At 33.4% G+C, this 15,530-nt stretch overlaps 1 protein-coding gene across 2 annotated transcripts in view; it reads right to left on the bottom strand.

The window, feature by feature from the left end:
• Positions 1 to 2,080: 2,080 nt before the first annotated feature.
• LOC143195542 (pH-sensitive chloride channel 2) overlaps positions 2,081 to 15,530 on the bottom strand; it is a 32,164-nt gene continuing 18,714 nt past the window's right edge. For both annotated transcript variants that reach the window (XM_076402800.1, XM_076402809.1), the window contains exons 3-9: positions 12,696 to 12,871; positions 12,375 to 12,511; positions 8,144 to 8,293; positions 7,935 to 8,090; positions 7,718 to 7,883; positions 5,200 to 5,344; positions 2,081 to 2,452 (exon numbers count right to left, since the gene is read on the bottom strand). In XM_076402800.1, coding sequence (XP_076258915.1) covers positions 2,240 to 2,452; positions 5,200 to 5,344; positions 7,718 to 7,883; positions 7,935 to 8,090; positions 8,144 to 8,293; positions 12,375 to 12,511; positions 12,696 to 12,871 — 1,143 coding nt within the window. In that variant the 3' untranslated portion in view covers positions 2,081 to 2,239. The remainder of the gene's footprint in view (positions 2,453 to 5,199; positions 5,345 to 7,717; positions 7,884 to 7,934; positions 8,091 to 8,143; positions 8,294 to 12,374; positions 12,512 to 12,695; positions 12,872 to 15,530) is intronic.

The following is a 15,530-nucleotide window of genomic DNA, read 5'->3' as shown; positions in this document are numbered from 1 at the left end:
GCAATATTTTGCGTAATATGTGCAGAGTTAGTGTGGCATTAATTAGCAATAGAACAAAATGACGTTCCAATTCTACTTGAATGCTTACTGATTTTTATCCCATATTCGCTGATATAGGTGTTGATTCTTATAGAATTCTTCGTGAGGTAAATTGCGTTATTGAGCGATATGACTTGAAAATTAATTAAGAAAAGACCAAAGTATTAACAACTAATGGATCGCCTTCTATTATAAGTTTCAAGAGTATCCATTTAGAATAAGTGCAGGTATTCAAGTACTTGAGATTAAAATTGCATTTACTACAAAAATAAAATGCTGAAGTTTTAATATACTTATTATAACTATCCCATCATAGATCCCTATTATCTATCTATATTTCATTACATTTTAAATTATTTCAATATATAACGGCCACCGTTAACCCATATAAATCTAACTTATATAATTCTAACTGTCTAATTTCGTTTTATCTCCATTCATCGAGCCACATAACGGATCAATTGAAATGTCACCGGCCTACCATAGTAAAAGGCATTTCCTTGGCAATTCCCTTCAAGGGTGACATTAATTATAGCGACCCTCCAACTTTTCGATACCATTTTTGTAGTATGATATGCCCTTTGCTTCAAAAGAAGCCTCAGATTCGGCGACCACCTTTTCATTCGATGAAAATTTCTTCCCACCGAGCATTCTTTTGAGATCTGAGCACAGGAAATGGTGGAATTTTGACACGGGGCATTGTCCTGGTAAAGCAGCACTTTCTTTTACTCCAATGCTGCCGTTTTTCGGCGATCTCGTCCTTCAAACGGTCCAATAACGCTATGTAATAGTCGCTGTTGATGGTCCTTCCTTTAGGTAGTTAATGAAAATTATTCCATGCGCATCCCAAAATACAGACGCCATAACCTTGCCAGCCGACTGTTGCGTTTTCCCACGCTTTTCGAGCAGGTTCATCGTGTGCAGCCCACTCGGATAACTGTCGATTGGACGGATTAAAATGATGGAGCCACGTTTCATCCATTGTCACATATAGACGCAAAAAATCGGGTTTATTATGCTTGATCATCTTCAAACACTGCTCGAAATCACCAACTCATCGTTGTTTTTGATCAAAAATGATCTCGCGCGGCACCCACTTTGCCCAGAGCTTTCTCATAGCCAAATATTCGTGAATTATATGATTTACACGTTCAGTTGATATCTTTAGAGTGTCTGCTATTTCATTCAATTTCAATTTAAGGTTATTCAAAATCATTTTGTGGATTTTTTAAATGTTTTCGTCGGTAACAACCTCTTTTGGGCGTCCACTGCGTTCACCGTCTTCGGTGCTCATTTCACCACGTCATAGTCAACTTAGCGTACCAATCCTTGATGGTTGATTTTCCTGGGACAGTGTCCGGAAACTCGGCATCAAACCAAGTTTTTGCTTCAACTGTATTTTTCCCTTCAAAAAGCAATATTTTATCAGCACAATTTGATCGAAATTCCTTCCATTATCCATTTTGTTCACAACAACAAAAATTGCTTCAATCAAAATGTTATGATTCACAAACTAGTAATCCGATAGCTGTCAAATTTATACACACATCTTTTAAGGGTTAGGGTTAACTAAAAAATATATGGATTTTATTCTAGTAGCGCCATCTATGTATCAGGCCGATGACTTTTGGCTGTTACTCCCTAAAATGTAATTCAGTTAAGATATCACAATCAGTGCAGAGTTGAGGAACAGTTCCAGAGACACAAGGATTTGGATACACATAACGAAATTCTGTGATGAAATCGACCTTTTAGCTAAAAGACACACCGTTCAGCTCGAAAAAAAGGCGGTTGCTACCAATCACCATCTGTGGTGATTTGGTGAAGAATACTCGATATCCCTGCAATATCATCAAAAGCGTGTTGTGTGATAATCAGACACTCTCGATGAATGCTGGCTCAGGCTCGATAATGAATAAAATATATTTAAGACCACTTTAAATGCTATAAAGATATGGATGATGTGTTTACCTCGGTATTCCTATAACTAATATAAGCAATGCAAAATATAAATAAAATGTTTAATTTAAAAACAAACAGCTATGAAGGAACTTCAAACAATATATTAAATATATAATAAAACTAAACACATATCACGTCAATAAATATATCATACAATAGAAAAAAATACTTGAGAGACATAGGTAGAGTACGGAAAAAAGGAAACACTTAATAAACAAGATAACGAACGTTATGGTGCTCATAACAAGTACACAAATCCCCAATATAATACGTTGTAAATCAAAAATGTAAGAGGGAAGAAAATCCTGGCCTTCCTGTCGATCCAGTTGGCTACATCGCGAGGGCTCATCTCAGCCCATTGCTGAGATGGTGTAGGGCTAGGGGGCACTTCATCTGTGTTTTGACCCATTGGTATACTGATGCTGGGCACATTGAGTGAATTCGTAGAACCCTGAAGAAAAATATTTTTTTTTTAAGTTTGTACAGTTCTGAATTCGTTATTACTATTTTTATAGTTATGCTAATTACTAGAGCTGAAAAAACCCGATTAAAAAATATCGATTTTGACTACTATTTTCTACCTTCTACATTAGTTGACTGCTTTCAGTCGCCCTTACTTCATTCAACTAGTTTTATACTGCTTATTTTTTAGCTTTCTGAATTTTTAATGTCTCGATTTTTTATATTTTAAAGTGTCCTGTTACCAACGATGGTTTATCTGGACTGGACCGACAGTTTAACGTAGACTCCGAACCACGGTCCTCGGCATTAAGCCTACCGACTGGCGACTGATCAACTTAGAAATCATCCCAAAAAACATCCATTCTTACCCCGCCTGGTTACTGGTGTGACTGGGATCATTTTCCTTGCCAGAATTTGCATTTCTGCCTAAGGACAATCACAAATGTTAAACATACACAAAAATGATTTACGACCATGCCCCAGCAGGATTCGAACCCGCGACTATCGCAACAGTGAGAGAACTGTCCTGCGCCTTTACCATTGCGTCAACCAAGCCGGCAGTGCGCCGAATTTATATTTGTATGTTAATATATGGTTTTATGTTTTGTTTATAACATGATTGTAAATAATAATTCCTATAAAATGGTTTTAAATGATTTTTTAATATGAATATTTATTGTGTAAGATCTTTATAAAAAGTAGGCAGCTCAGGCAGGGTAGACAAATCAGAAAGAAAAAGGTTTATTTTGCAAACGATGGATATTCGGCTTTACCATTGATGTGGATATATGACCAGGTAGTTTATTTATGACTTTATTAAACTTTTTAAAATACTGAGGTAGAACTACATATTTAAACTCTCAACATTACTACATTACTACATATCGACAATAAAACAGTTTCTAACCAATACATAAATCTAGGCACCAAAAGAGGTTGAACACTTTCCACACAAATGTGGTTCACACAAAGGTTCCACATGAATTAATAGTGAAAATTTTATGGAGTAGGCTTCCATTTATCATTCGCTGCATAAACGAAATCGAGCCATTTCTGAAAAAAAAAACAGTTGGAGGCTATGGAGGAGCTGCACCAACAAAAGCAAAACCGGCATTGACGTTAAAGAATTGTTTGATAACAGAAAATGAATGCTCGACAAAAGTTAGTATGGCTCCATCTGAAAATCAATTTAATCAGTACCTGCCAAATCCTGTTAGTGATACACATTGCTAAAGCTTTAAAAGAGGTTTGTGAGACACCAAAACGACACATTATCGTACAAAGAATGGACAAAACAATATGATCACCTGACATACATACAATATTTATTTAAGTGTTGAAACACCAGCCCTTCCAAAAAAGTTAGGCTTGTGGAGCTTCCGCCGTACTGTTATTGTCAAAATAAAATTACTTAAGGGGGTTTTGAGTTCTGTTGTCAATTTTGCCGTTGTTGTTTTATATTTTCTGAAGACAATCCTTTTTAGTATTCATTGGGCAAACCGAGTTTTGTGTTTTAAGTCTTAACCATTACGATGGCTAAATTTGCTGATTATACTGCGATTATAGCTGTCGAAGACAATAGTAAAGATGCCATACGAAAATTACAACAGGCAAGTGACAATATGAATAATTGGACACAAGCTTAGAAAATAACAATTAACGATAGTAAATCTGTACATGTGCAGTTCACCTACAATCAGACAGTACAAACACCAATAACATTAAATAATATTATCATTCCATATAGCAACAACGCTAAATATCTCGAAATGAATCTTGATGCAAAACTTCTTTGGAAGGAACATATAAAGAAGAAAAGAAAAGAACTGGAATTGAAATATAGGAAAATCTATTGGCAAATTGGAACACAATCTCAATTATTAGTACATAATAAATTGCTAATATATAAGCAAATACTGAAACCTACATAAGAAAAGTAACATAAACAAAATAAAAAAAATTCAGAACAAAGGCTTGAGAAGTACTGTTGGCGCACTCAAATACTACAGGAGTGACTACCTACATCGAGACCTTCAGATACCCACAGTCAGTCAAGAAATCAAGACAAATTGCAAGGGGGCATGAGGAAAGACTCCATTATGATGAGAATATTGAAGTATTGCAACTTTTGGAGGGAGCAGGACACAGACACAAAAGAATCAAACTATCTGATCTTATGTAGCGTTGTTTAGTGAGATTTATTTTATACACATGAGACATCCTAGTTATATACCTAGATTTAAGTTATCATAAAGACAAATTGTAGGTTAGTCGGAAACGACTAATAACAATGTAATAATTAAATAATAAAAAAAATTAAACTATTCGTCTTCGTCCATGATGGTTTCCATTGATGCTAGTGATCAAAACAACGAACATGCTGTGGCTTGCGAAACGTTAAATAACATCTGAGAGATTACACTTTTAATCGATCACTTGTTTTAATCGTCACAGAACAAAGCGTAAACTTACACTGAAATACAACTTAAGAGACTTTACATGTAAACTGAGCACAACTTAACAAGGCTTACATACGCATCTCATTATTTATATGTATGCAGTGTTCATGCATAGTATGTACGCATGTATCAGTATATAAGAAGATATACTATATTGCATGGCGTACATAGCTTATATACCATTAATTAGTGTTTGAAAGGTATATGAATAATATCCGCTATGAAAAACAGAGAAAAACCGAAATTATTTTATCCCCAACCCATCATTAATACTTACATGTACCGTTAGATAACTTCCGTTCAGTTTGGTGTCCGAATTCGAGAACGAATCCAATTTACGGACTTCTTTCCTGGCAAGTCGTGGCGATAACGCACCCTTGATTATATATTTACTGCTTTGTTTCGCTAACTCAACTTTCTTCCTGCAAAATGAAAAAACAAAACACTTATCAATACCGATACATCATTTTGAAAAATCTGCTTGTTAATGCTAATTAAAAACAAACTCGTGTAAATTAATAAAGTACTTATTCTATATTTAAATTATTTATTTTGCACTTCTATATGTATATCATGTTTGATCTAAGAATGCTTAAATTAATTAATTAAAAATGCGTATATTAAATGAAAGATTTAGTAGGGATAAATAATTGTAATCAATAAAATGCCATTATCCATTTACCAAGGTTCAAAACCATTAAATATTTTCTCTCTTATGTATAAATTACAGAATCCAACCCATACCGTAATTTTTATATATTCATTGAATTAGAATATAAAACAGTATAGGATAGGATTTAAAAGACCTTTGTTTCTTTAGTATTACTAAGACTAGATAATTATCCAAACGTAGAAGTGAGTATTGGACAATATAAGTCATTGAAACTACTGGTTTACTCTTACTATAAAGTACCATCAAATAATATTTACCGAATTCTAACGTTTTTCGACTTTAAACGTGATTATAACGTGAAACAATTTCGAACAATAACATGAATATTTGGATAACAAAAACACATTAATCTTCATCACAAAAATATATTGCAATGCAATATTGAAAAATATATTGTATTTATTGCACTTTCAAATACCCTTTCAATAACCGCTGTTATTCTATGCATTTGGTAGATTGTTGGATGTTATATAATAGGTGAATGGTGATAGTGGCGCATAAACTAATTTAGTACAACATAACGATTTATTTTCCAAAACATGTTTGGGCGCTCAGAAACCTTTGAAAAACGCATGGTACCATCAAAAGAATACCAGGAAAGACTATACATAATTCAAAAAAGAGTTCGAGAAGTAGTATAGTAATTACAGAATAAAAGTAATAAATTGTATTACGAATATATCTCTAAATCACATTTGTAAAATTTGTGTACATCATAGATCGTGTAATTTTCATCCGAATAAATTTGTAAATTTCAGAGAAAGATACTAGGAACTCCATAGACCCAATAAAGCAAATTGTGGGTGTATTTTAATCTAGATGGATCTAGGATTTAATCTAGATATGCATGTTCCCCGATTTCTCCGCCTATTATGGACCGATTTTCAAAATTCTTTTTTACTCGAAAGACTGCACTTCCGAGGTAACTTGATACCCATTGGATCTTGGAAGGGGGAGGGGGAAAATCGAGGAAAAACCTCAAATTTCAAAGGCACGTACAATGTTTTTACATGTTCTTATCTAAAATAGTCACATATTTGCGTATAATGTTATTGCTAAACTGGTGTGACGAAAAATCATAAGTAATTCAGTGTAAAGGCTATTCAGTTTGCTTTTTAAGCACTAAACATAGCATATGAGAAGTTGTAAAAATATATTAAACAACTTTTCTTATAGTGTATTGCTTAGAACGTCAAGTTCGCACGCGGAGGTCGCGGCTTCGATTCCCAACAGGGCGGGCAGTTTTTTTTCTAGTTTGGTTGGAAAATAAGTCAAATCACCTAGACTAGATAGCGGGCCCCAGGGCCTGAAACATTTCTTATTTTCAATCATGGGCTATCCGAATTGGTACATTTATTTATTTATAACGATTATTACTTACATATATTTTTACGTTTTTTTTTTGTTAAAAAGCTAAGTTTGATTATATTTTACTTTCTAGTTAATTTCTTATTTATTTTTTTAACTGTTTCTTTCGAGGCGGTTAATGGTAAAAAAGTAAAAAATAAATAAATGTCGCCAAATTACGGCTGTTACTGCGAAAAAAAACCAGAAACATTTTTAGCACTTTTATGATATTAATTTTTTTAAATAGTAAAAATCCTGTAAACATTTTCTTACGTAAATTTTGTCTTACACTCTTACTTTGAGGTTATAGAAGAATATGTAAAGAACATTAACACCAAATCTTAAGTAAATCAGTTCAGTAAAAGTTCAAATATCATCAAAAAGCAATCTCAAAAAAATCGCGTTTAAAGTTTCGTTTGATTCATCGAAGTCGTGTCACTAAAACAGCTAAACAGTTAAAGCGCATGTTCTTACAGAGTTTAGCTTAAAAAATATGCATCGATTTTTTTTTAATTTCTAGGCTAGAATAACACCTTAAGATATTTTCGAAAGTTACAGAATTCTCTAGTAAATCATTTTCTTAAAAAATATATGTTTCACTTAACTAATACCACAATTCCATATATATATTTATATAAAAATAGTTTAGTATCCACCAAATAAATGCCCAGGAAAAAATGAACTTTTCGGTACGTCAATTTCTAACATTATAATTTGTATCCTTATAACTGAGTTTGTTTTAAATGGCCGAAATAAATACCCAAATATTACTTACCTTCTTCTAAATACAACATTAACAAACGCGAATTCCGCCAGGGAACAAAATATGAAGGTAGCTCCACCAAAGAACCATACTTCACTAGCAGTAATGTAGCTCACTTTAGGCAGATTCTTCATCACATTTCCGTTTAATGTTATGAACGATAACATAGTCGATGTACCTATAAAAAACCATTTACTTACACTTTTCTTTACATGCAAAAATAATGTACCTAACGCCGTTCGGGCTGGTGAAGCATCCGCCTGTATCCAGAAAGTTATCCACGAAGTGATAACGAGTAGAATAGATGGCAAGAAATAATCCAAAATATAGTAACCCACCTCTCTTCTTAATTTAAAGTAGAATATTAGTGAGCTATAACCATCATCTATAACAACAATCATATTCCTTAAAAGATCCGATTTTTAGCCAAGTACTTACCCCATTTACCCATGCCCGTTTGGACATTACTGGTTGTGTTTTCTACCCATATTCCATCTAATGAAAATTCAGTTAGATGCAAATTGTCTACTATTCCATATGGCTGGGAATCAGTCCAATACAGTTGTAAATTTGTAGCGTTATATGCCCCTGTAAAGCGTAATTTCAATAATTAAATATTTAAAAGATGAATACTTTGAATTTTTTAATAGAGGAGATGTTGGAAAAAAAAACTTTGGGGTGCACCAACAAAAGGTCGTTATCAGGTCAATTGAAAAATCTCCGGCCTACCATAGCAAAACACATTTTTTTGACAAAATTATTTTTTTTATTCAGCATAATTCCCTTCAAGGGTGATACCACTTTTGTAGTACGATATGTCCTTTACTTCAAAATAGACCTCAGTTTCGGCGATCCTTTTCATTCGACAAAAATTTCTTCCCAGCGAGCATTATTTTGAAATATGAGAACAGAAAATAGTCGCTTGCCAGATCTGGAGAATACCGTGGATGAGGAAGCAACTCGAAGCACAATTCATGGATTTTTGCCACCGTTTTCACTGACTTGTGACACGGTGCATTGTCTTGGTGAGGCAGCACTTTCAATAATGCTATGTAATAGTCGCTGTTGATGGTCCTTCCTTTTTCAAGGAAGTCAATGAAAATTATTCCATGCGCATCCCAAAATACAGACGCCATAACCTTGCTAGCCGACTGTTGCGTTTTCCCACGCTTTGGAGCGGGTTCATCGTGTGCAGTCCACTCGGATGACTGTCGATTGGACTTCGAAGTGAAATGATGGAGCTATGTTTCATTCATTGTCACATATCGACTCAAAAACTCAGGTTTATTACGCTTGATCATCTTCAAGCACTGCTCCGTATCATTAACTCGTCGTTGTTTTCGTCAAAAGTAAGCTCGCGCGGCATCCACTTTGCACAGAGCTTTCTCATATCCAAATATTCGTGAATGATTTGATGTACACGTTCAATTAATATTTTTTCCTGGATTTTTTCCCTTCGAAAAGCAATATTTTATTAACACGCGAAATTCCCGTTCATCCATTTCCTTCACAATAACAAAAGTTGCTTCACTCAAAATGGTATAATTCACAAACTAATGATCCGACAGGTGTCAAATTTAGACACCCATGTTGCTTTTAGTCAGACCAAAAAACATATGGATTTAATTCTAATAGCGCCATCTGTGTGTCAGGCCGGGGACATTTCATTTAATCTGTTACTCCACAGAGAAGAATATTTTAGAATAGGTTGATAATGGGAAATGATGTTGATGATAATTTGAAAATATTTTAGTAGTGGTTGGTGTATTGCGATATCTTAAACATTTGGACAGGAGATGTCTGCAGTCTTAATTTGCTAAAAACTAGATCAAGAAGTTCTGTGGACGGGTTTTCTTCCCGATGAACCAAGGTCGAGATCTGCGTCTATTTTTTAAAGAGGAAAGCACACGTGTTGATTATAAAATTCATTTATTGAAGACCTATGGTGGGCTTTACATAAATATTAGAGCAGCTAAGGTATTCTAAGTCAGCTCCTTATTTAATTATGGAAAATATTTAAATACTATCCTCAGTAACGTCTATTGGTGGAATTTATTATGTTTAAGGAACACCTGACCAGAGTATTATTAAAAGTTTTCTAGGCAGTGTAGAGTAAACAATATAACATTTAGTGATAGATCACAAAACAACAGATATTGGATAGCAACTGATTCAAAAGAAAGACATCAAAGATTGTTGTATGTAGTTTAACCGCTTGATGCGCCGGTTTTTAACTCTCCCACTGAACACACTGTACAGAACTTTGGGAGTTTTTAGTGTTTGTTCCAAGAATTTTGGGTAACTAAAATCTGGTCACAACATGACAATACTTGTTTCTAATATTTCTGGTTTAGCGTCTTAGCACTTTAGTCTACTAACAAGCGAATAACTATAGGTTATAGAAGAATGAGTAGAGAATCTTAATAAAAAATTTTAAGTAAATTCAGCAGAACTTAAAAAGAATAAAAATATCATCAAAAAGAAAAACGCGATTATATTTTCGTTTTTAGATGCTAAGTCAATAAATGAGCTATATCTCGGAAAATAATTTAAATTTTGAAAACCCCTGTTAAAGCGCATATTCTTACAGGGGTAAGCTTGAAAAATATGAATCCATTTTTGTTTTAATTTCTAGACTGGTATACTCTCTTAATATATTTTCGGAAGCTACAGATTTCTTTAAAACATCATTTTCATCAAAAAAATATGTGTTTCAGTTATCTAGTGCCACAATGCTATATTATACATAAGTTTTATGCTAACATACTTTTGTATCCACTAAATAAATGCCCAGTGAAGATAACCTTTTCGGTGCGTCAATTTCTAACATTATAATTTGTGTGTTTTTCAGTTTTTCTTCCAAGAATTTTGGATGACAAAAGTCTGCCATCAACATGACAATTCCAGTTTCTAAATATTTTTATTTTAGTATCTTAGCATTTTAGTGTACAAGTAAGATGCAAGTAACTTAATATAATAGAGTTGATGAGAAAAATCTATAAAACAGATTAAAAGCTTGAATATGTCAAATCCTAATTTGTCTATGAACAAAATGCCTATTGTGATATAACCCGAAATAAGTATTTTAAGTATCAATTATCAAAATATATATTAGGTGCTTGCATGTAATTTTATGATTCCAACACTTTAAAGAGTTTTTATTGACAAAAATTGATTCAGTACAACTTTTCCCTTTCTTTTTAAAAATATGGCGTTGTCGTGACAAAAGAACGATGGTGGCGTTATGGTGCAATAATCGATCCATTCTCGGACTTCTTTATCCATGCTGTATCGATCTTCCAGCGACCACAAGACGCTATGACTGTTCGAAATAATAATTTGAGCTGAGTTTTCGTATTCGTTTTCTATCTTTTAATAAGTGTTGTAATTATCTTTGAACATGTGTGATCCTCTAGATCATTATTTGACAATGAAGTCAAAATCTGTACTATTAAATAATTGAAAGTAAAACCACCACTTAATATAATAAAGTAGAATCACTATAAACTTCTAAAATTGATTTGGTGAGTTCCAGCACCAGATTTCTTCAAAAAAACCAAGAGAAGCAAATTTAAAAAAGTTCGCCAATGAATGTTTTTATACATTTCGTTACAATCAGACCGTACAAGCACTAATAACATTAAATATGACGCAAAACTTCGCTGGAGGGAACATATAAAGAAGGAAAGAAAAGAACTGGAATTGAAATATAGGAAAATACATTGGCTAATTTTAAGAAAATCACAATTATCGGCACATATTAAATTGCTATCATATAAACAACTACTGAAACCTGTATGGACATACGGAGTCCAATTATGGGGAAGTTTTGCAAAGAGTAACATAAGCAAAATACAAATTTTTCAGAACAATATCCTGAGAAGTATTATGGGCCCACCCAATTACTACAGGACTAACTACCTACACTCGAGACAGTCAGTCAAGAAATCAAGAGAATTGCAAGGGAGCATGAGGAAAGGCTCTTATGAGAATATTGAAGTATTGCAACTATTGGATACCACCAGAGCAGGACAGACTCAAAAGAATCAAACCATCCGATATTGTGTAATGTTGTATAGTGACGTGCAGTTAATAAAAAATCAGCAGTGACATGTATAAACATTATTTCACCAAAGACTGAGGTAGGGCCGATCGGTCCTCCTAGTTATATACTTAGATTTAACTTATCATAAAGACAAATTGTAAGTAAGTCGGAAACGATTAATAATATATATATATAATATATATATATATCGTATTCTAGACTTGATACCTGTCTTTGCATCATTGTAGATAGTTTATTTTAGAGTGCTTTATAAAATAGTGCAAGAAAATGAACCGCAATGCGGAAACACAAAAAAGGAAAGGTATTTATTTTGAAAGGTGAGACAACAAAATTGATTTTAAAAAACTAATAGTTCTGGAGCATGTAGATGAGCATAGTTGTATTGTTAAAAAATTAATATTGATATTTATAACATATCCCATATTTTTTAGTGTTTTTTACTTTATCGCTCATTATTTAGAGATAATTCCTAATTGAAAGGGAAAGTTCCATAGCTTCAGGTCTAGCTGTTGTTTTTTATTTGCCTTGTACAAGCACTTTTATATAGTTTTTCAATAAACCCTGGTAAAATAGTACTAATAGAACGGAAATTTTAGTACTTACAGCTTGTCCATGTTATCTGACAGAGCTGCTGATCGAACGGAAATTTCCTCAAATTCATCGAACAATAAAAGGTCGTCGTTAATCTGTATATGTAGGTGACCTCACCATATGGACTTATTTTAACGAAGACGTCCTTACTGAAAAAATACGTTATTGATAAAAAAAACCTCTTTAAAATATACGTTGTTACATTTAAAATTTTAAAACATTTATATAGTATAATCAAAGTAAATCATTATACATAGCATAAAAGTTTGCATAACAATAACATTTTTATTAGATTAAAGTACTTTTTTACTATAATAGATTCCGAATTCTTACTAGTCTAATCCCATTAAGTTAGAGCTTCGTTCATTTTTTACAACGATATGAGGCACCCATATCTTGTTTCTCAAAGTTTCTTGACCCATAATACTGCCTCTGCTTGGCGATACATCAGAAAAGTTGAGCCTGTCATCTTGGAATGTAAGCTGGACAAGTAAGTGTGTCTTGAATTGCTGAAATATATGATATGTTTAGAGATATTTTAACACATATTTTTATTTTTATATATTTGTAATTTTTAATGTTTATTGTTATATCTTCACAAATTCAAATATAAAACAGGTCAATTGAAAAATCATCGGCCTACCATAGCAAACAACATTTTCTTGGCAAAATTAGTTTTTTTATTCAACATAATTCCCTTCAAGGCTGATATACTGATTATACTGACCCTCCTACTTTTCAATGCCATTTTTGTAGTACGATTTGTCCTTTGCTTCAAAATATCCCTCAGTTTCGGCGATCGCCTCTTCATTCGGCGATCACCTCTTCATTCGACGAAAATTTCTTCCCAGCCAGCATTCTTTTGAGATCTGATAAAAGGCAATAGTCGCTGGCGGCCGGATCTGGAGAATACGGTAGATGAGGAAGCAATTCGTAGCCAAATTCATGGATTTTGCCATTGTTTTCAATGGGTTGTGACACGGTGCATTGGCTTGGTGAAGCAGCACTGTCGATTGGACTTGTGTTTCATCCATGTGAACCAATGTTTCATCCATTGTAACATATCGACGCAAAACTCTGGTATTTTACGCTTGACCATCTTCAAACACTGCTCCGGATCATCAACTCCTCGTTGTTTTGGTCAAAAGTGAGCTCGTTATGATATGATGTACACGTTCAGTTCATATATTTAGAGTGTCTGCTATTTCATTCAGTTTCATTTTACGGTTATTCAAAATCATTTTGTGGATTTTTTAAATATTTCCAGGTAAGAACCACGTTTGGGCGTCAACTGTGTTCACCGTCATCAGTGCTCATTTCACCACGTCTAAACCTAGCATACCAATCCTTGATGGTTGATTTTCGTCTGGCAGTATCCGGAAACTCGGCATCAAGCCAAGTTTTTGCGGCGACTATATTTTTTTCCTTCAAAAAGCAATATTTTATCAACAGTCGAAATTCCTTTTTATCCATTTTCTTCACAATAACAAAAGTTGCATCACTCATAATACTATAATTCACAAACTAATGATCACGTCAAATTTATTCACGCATCTTTTGAGGGTTAGGGCCAACCAAAAACATATGGAATTAATTCTAGTAGCGCCATCCATGTGTGATGTCGGGTACTTTTCAATTGACCTATTATAAATCTTTGTTTTAAATATCTATAAGAAACTATATAGTCTTTCTGAACCATAAAAAAGAACATTCTTATATAGCTACATTATGTTAGCTCACTTATTTTTTATCACATATTTTGAGTTTGGAAAGAATATCTTACAAGATAAATATATTTCATTTAGTTTCTAAGTGATCAAGCAATTAAAATCGAGTTTCTGTATATAATATAGCATCCTGCATGTATTAGTATATAAAAACCCTCCACTACAATCACAATAGACATTCTTACGTAATTATTAACTTAACTTATTATTAAATAAAAAACTATCACTAAATATGTAGATTAAATGTATCAATAGTTATCAAATAAATATCATATAATTTATATAAATAAACAATTAAATATTGCTATATACTATCATTGCTTTTAACATTATTGTTTTTACGAATTATTTATCAAATAATTAATTTTAAAAAATATTGATAAATAGGAATATCCTACTTAAAATATTTTGTTTATTACTATAATGCAATATACAGCAATCAGTTAATGAATGTAACAGAGATAATATAGTATTATATTAGCTGCAGTCGTTTGAAATTAGTAATATACGTTGATTCTATTAACAGGTCAATTGAAAAGCCTTCGGCCTACCACAGTAGAACAAATTTTTTTGGCAAAATTAGTTTTGTTTAATCAATATAATTCCCTTCAAGGGTGATACAGTGGTTATAGCGACCCTCCAACTTTTTTATACCTTTTTTGTAGTACGATTTGTCCTTTACTTCAAAATTGGCTTCAGTTTCGTCGATCACCTCTTCTTTCGACGAAAATTTCTTCCCTACGAGCATTCTTTTGAGATCTGAGAACAGAAAATAGTAGCTGGGGGCCAGATATGGAGAATACGGTAAATTAGGAAGTAAGTTGAAACCCAATTCATGGATTTTTGCCATCGCTTTCACTGACTTGTGACAGGATGCACTGTCTTGTTGAAGCAGCACTTCCTTTTTCTTCAAATGCGGCTGTTTTTCTGCGATTTCGTTCTTCAAAGGGTCCAATAACACCATGTAATAGTTTCTGTTGATAGTTCTTCCTTTTTCAAGGTAGTCAATGAAAATTATTCCATAAGCATCCCAAAATAGAAACGCCATAAACTTGCTAGGCGACTGTTGCATTTTCTCACGCTCTGGAGCGGGTTCATCGTGTGCGGTCCACTCGGCTGACCGTCAATTGGACTTCGGAGTGAAATTATGGAGCCATGTTTCTTCCATTGTCACATATCGACGCAAAAACTCGGGTTTATTACGTTTGGTCATCTTCCAACACTGCTCCGAATCATCAACTCGCCGTTGTTTTGGTCAAATGTGAACTCGCGTGGCAACCACTTTGCACAGAGCTCTCTCATACCCTAATATTCGTGAATGATATGATGTACACATTCAGTTAATATCTCTAGAGTTCAAAATAATTTTGTGGATTTTGTAAATGTTTTTGTCGGTAACAACCTCTTTTGGGCCTCCACTACGTTCACCGTCTTTGGTGTT

The sequence above is a fragment of the Rhynchophorus ferrugineus genome, unplaced genomic scaffold (assembly GCF_030347505.1).
Source record: "Rhynchophorus ferrugineus isolate W39M unplaced genomic scaffold, kcgeb_rfMv2 rfM1, whole genome shotgun sequence".
NCBI classification, from domain to species: domain Eukaryota; kingdom Metazoa; phylum Arthropoda; class Insecta; order Coleoptera; family Curculionidae; genus Rhynchophorus; species Rhynchophorus ferrugineus.
The sequence above is the reverse complement of the archived record's forward strand: the minus strand, read 5'-3'. Positions and strand labels throughout refer to the sequence as shown.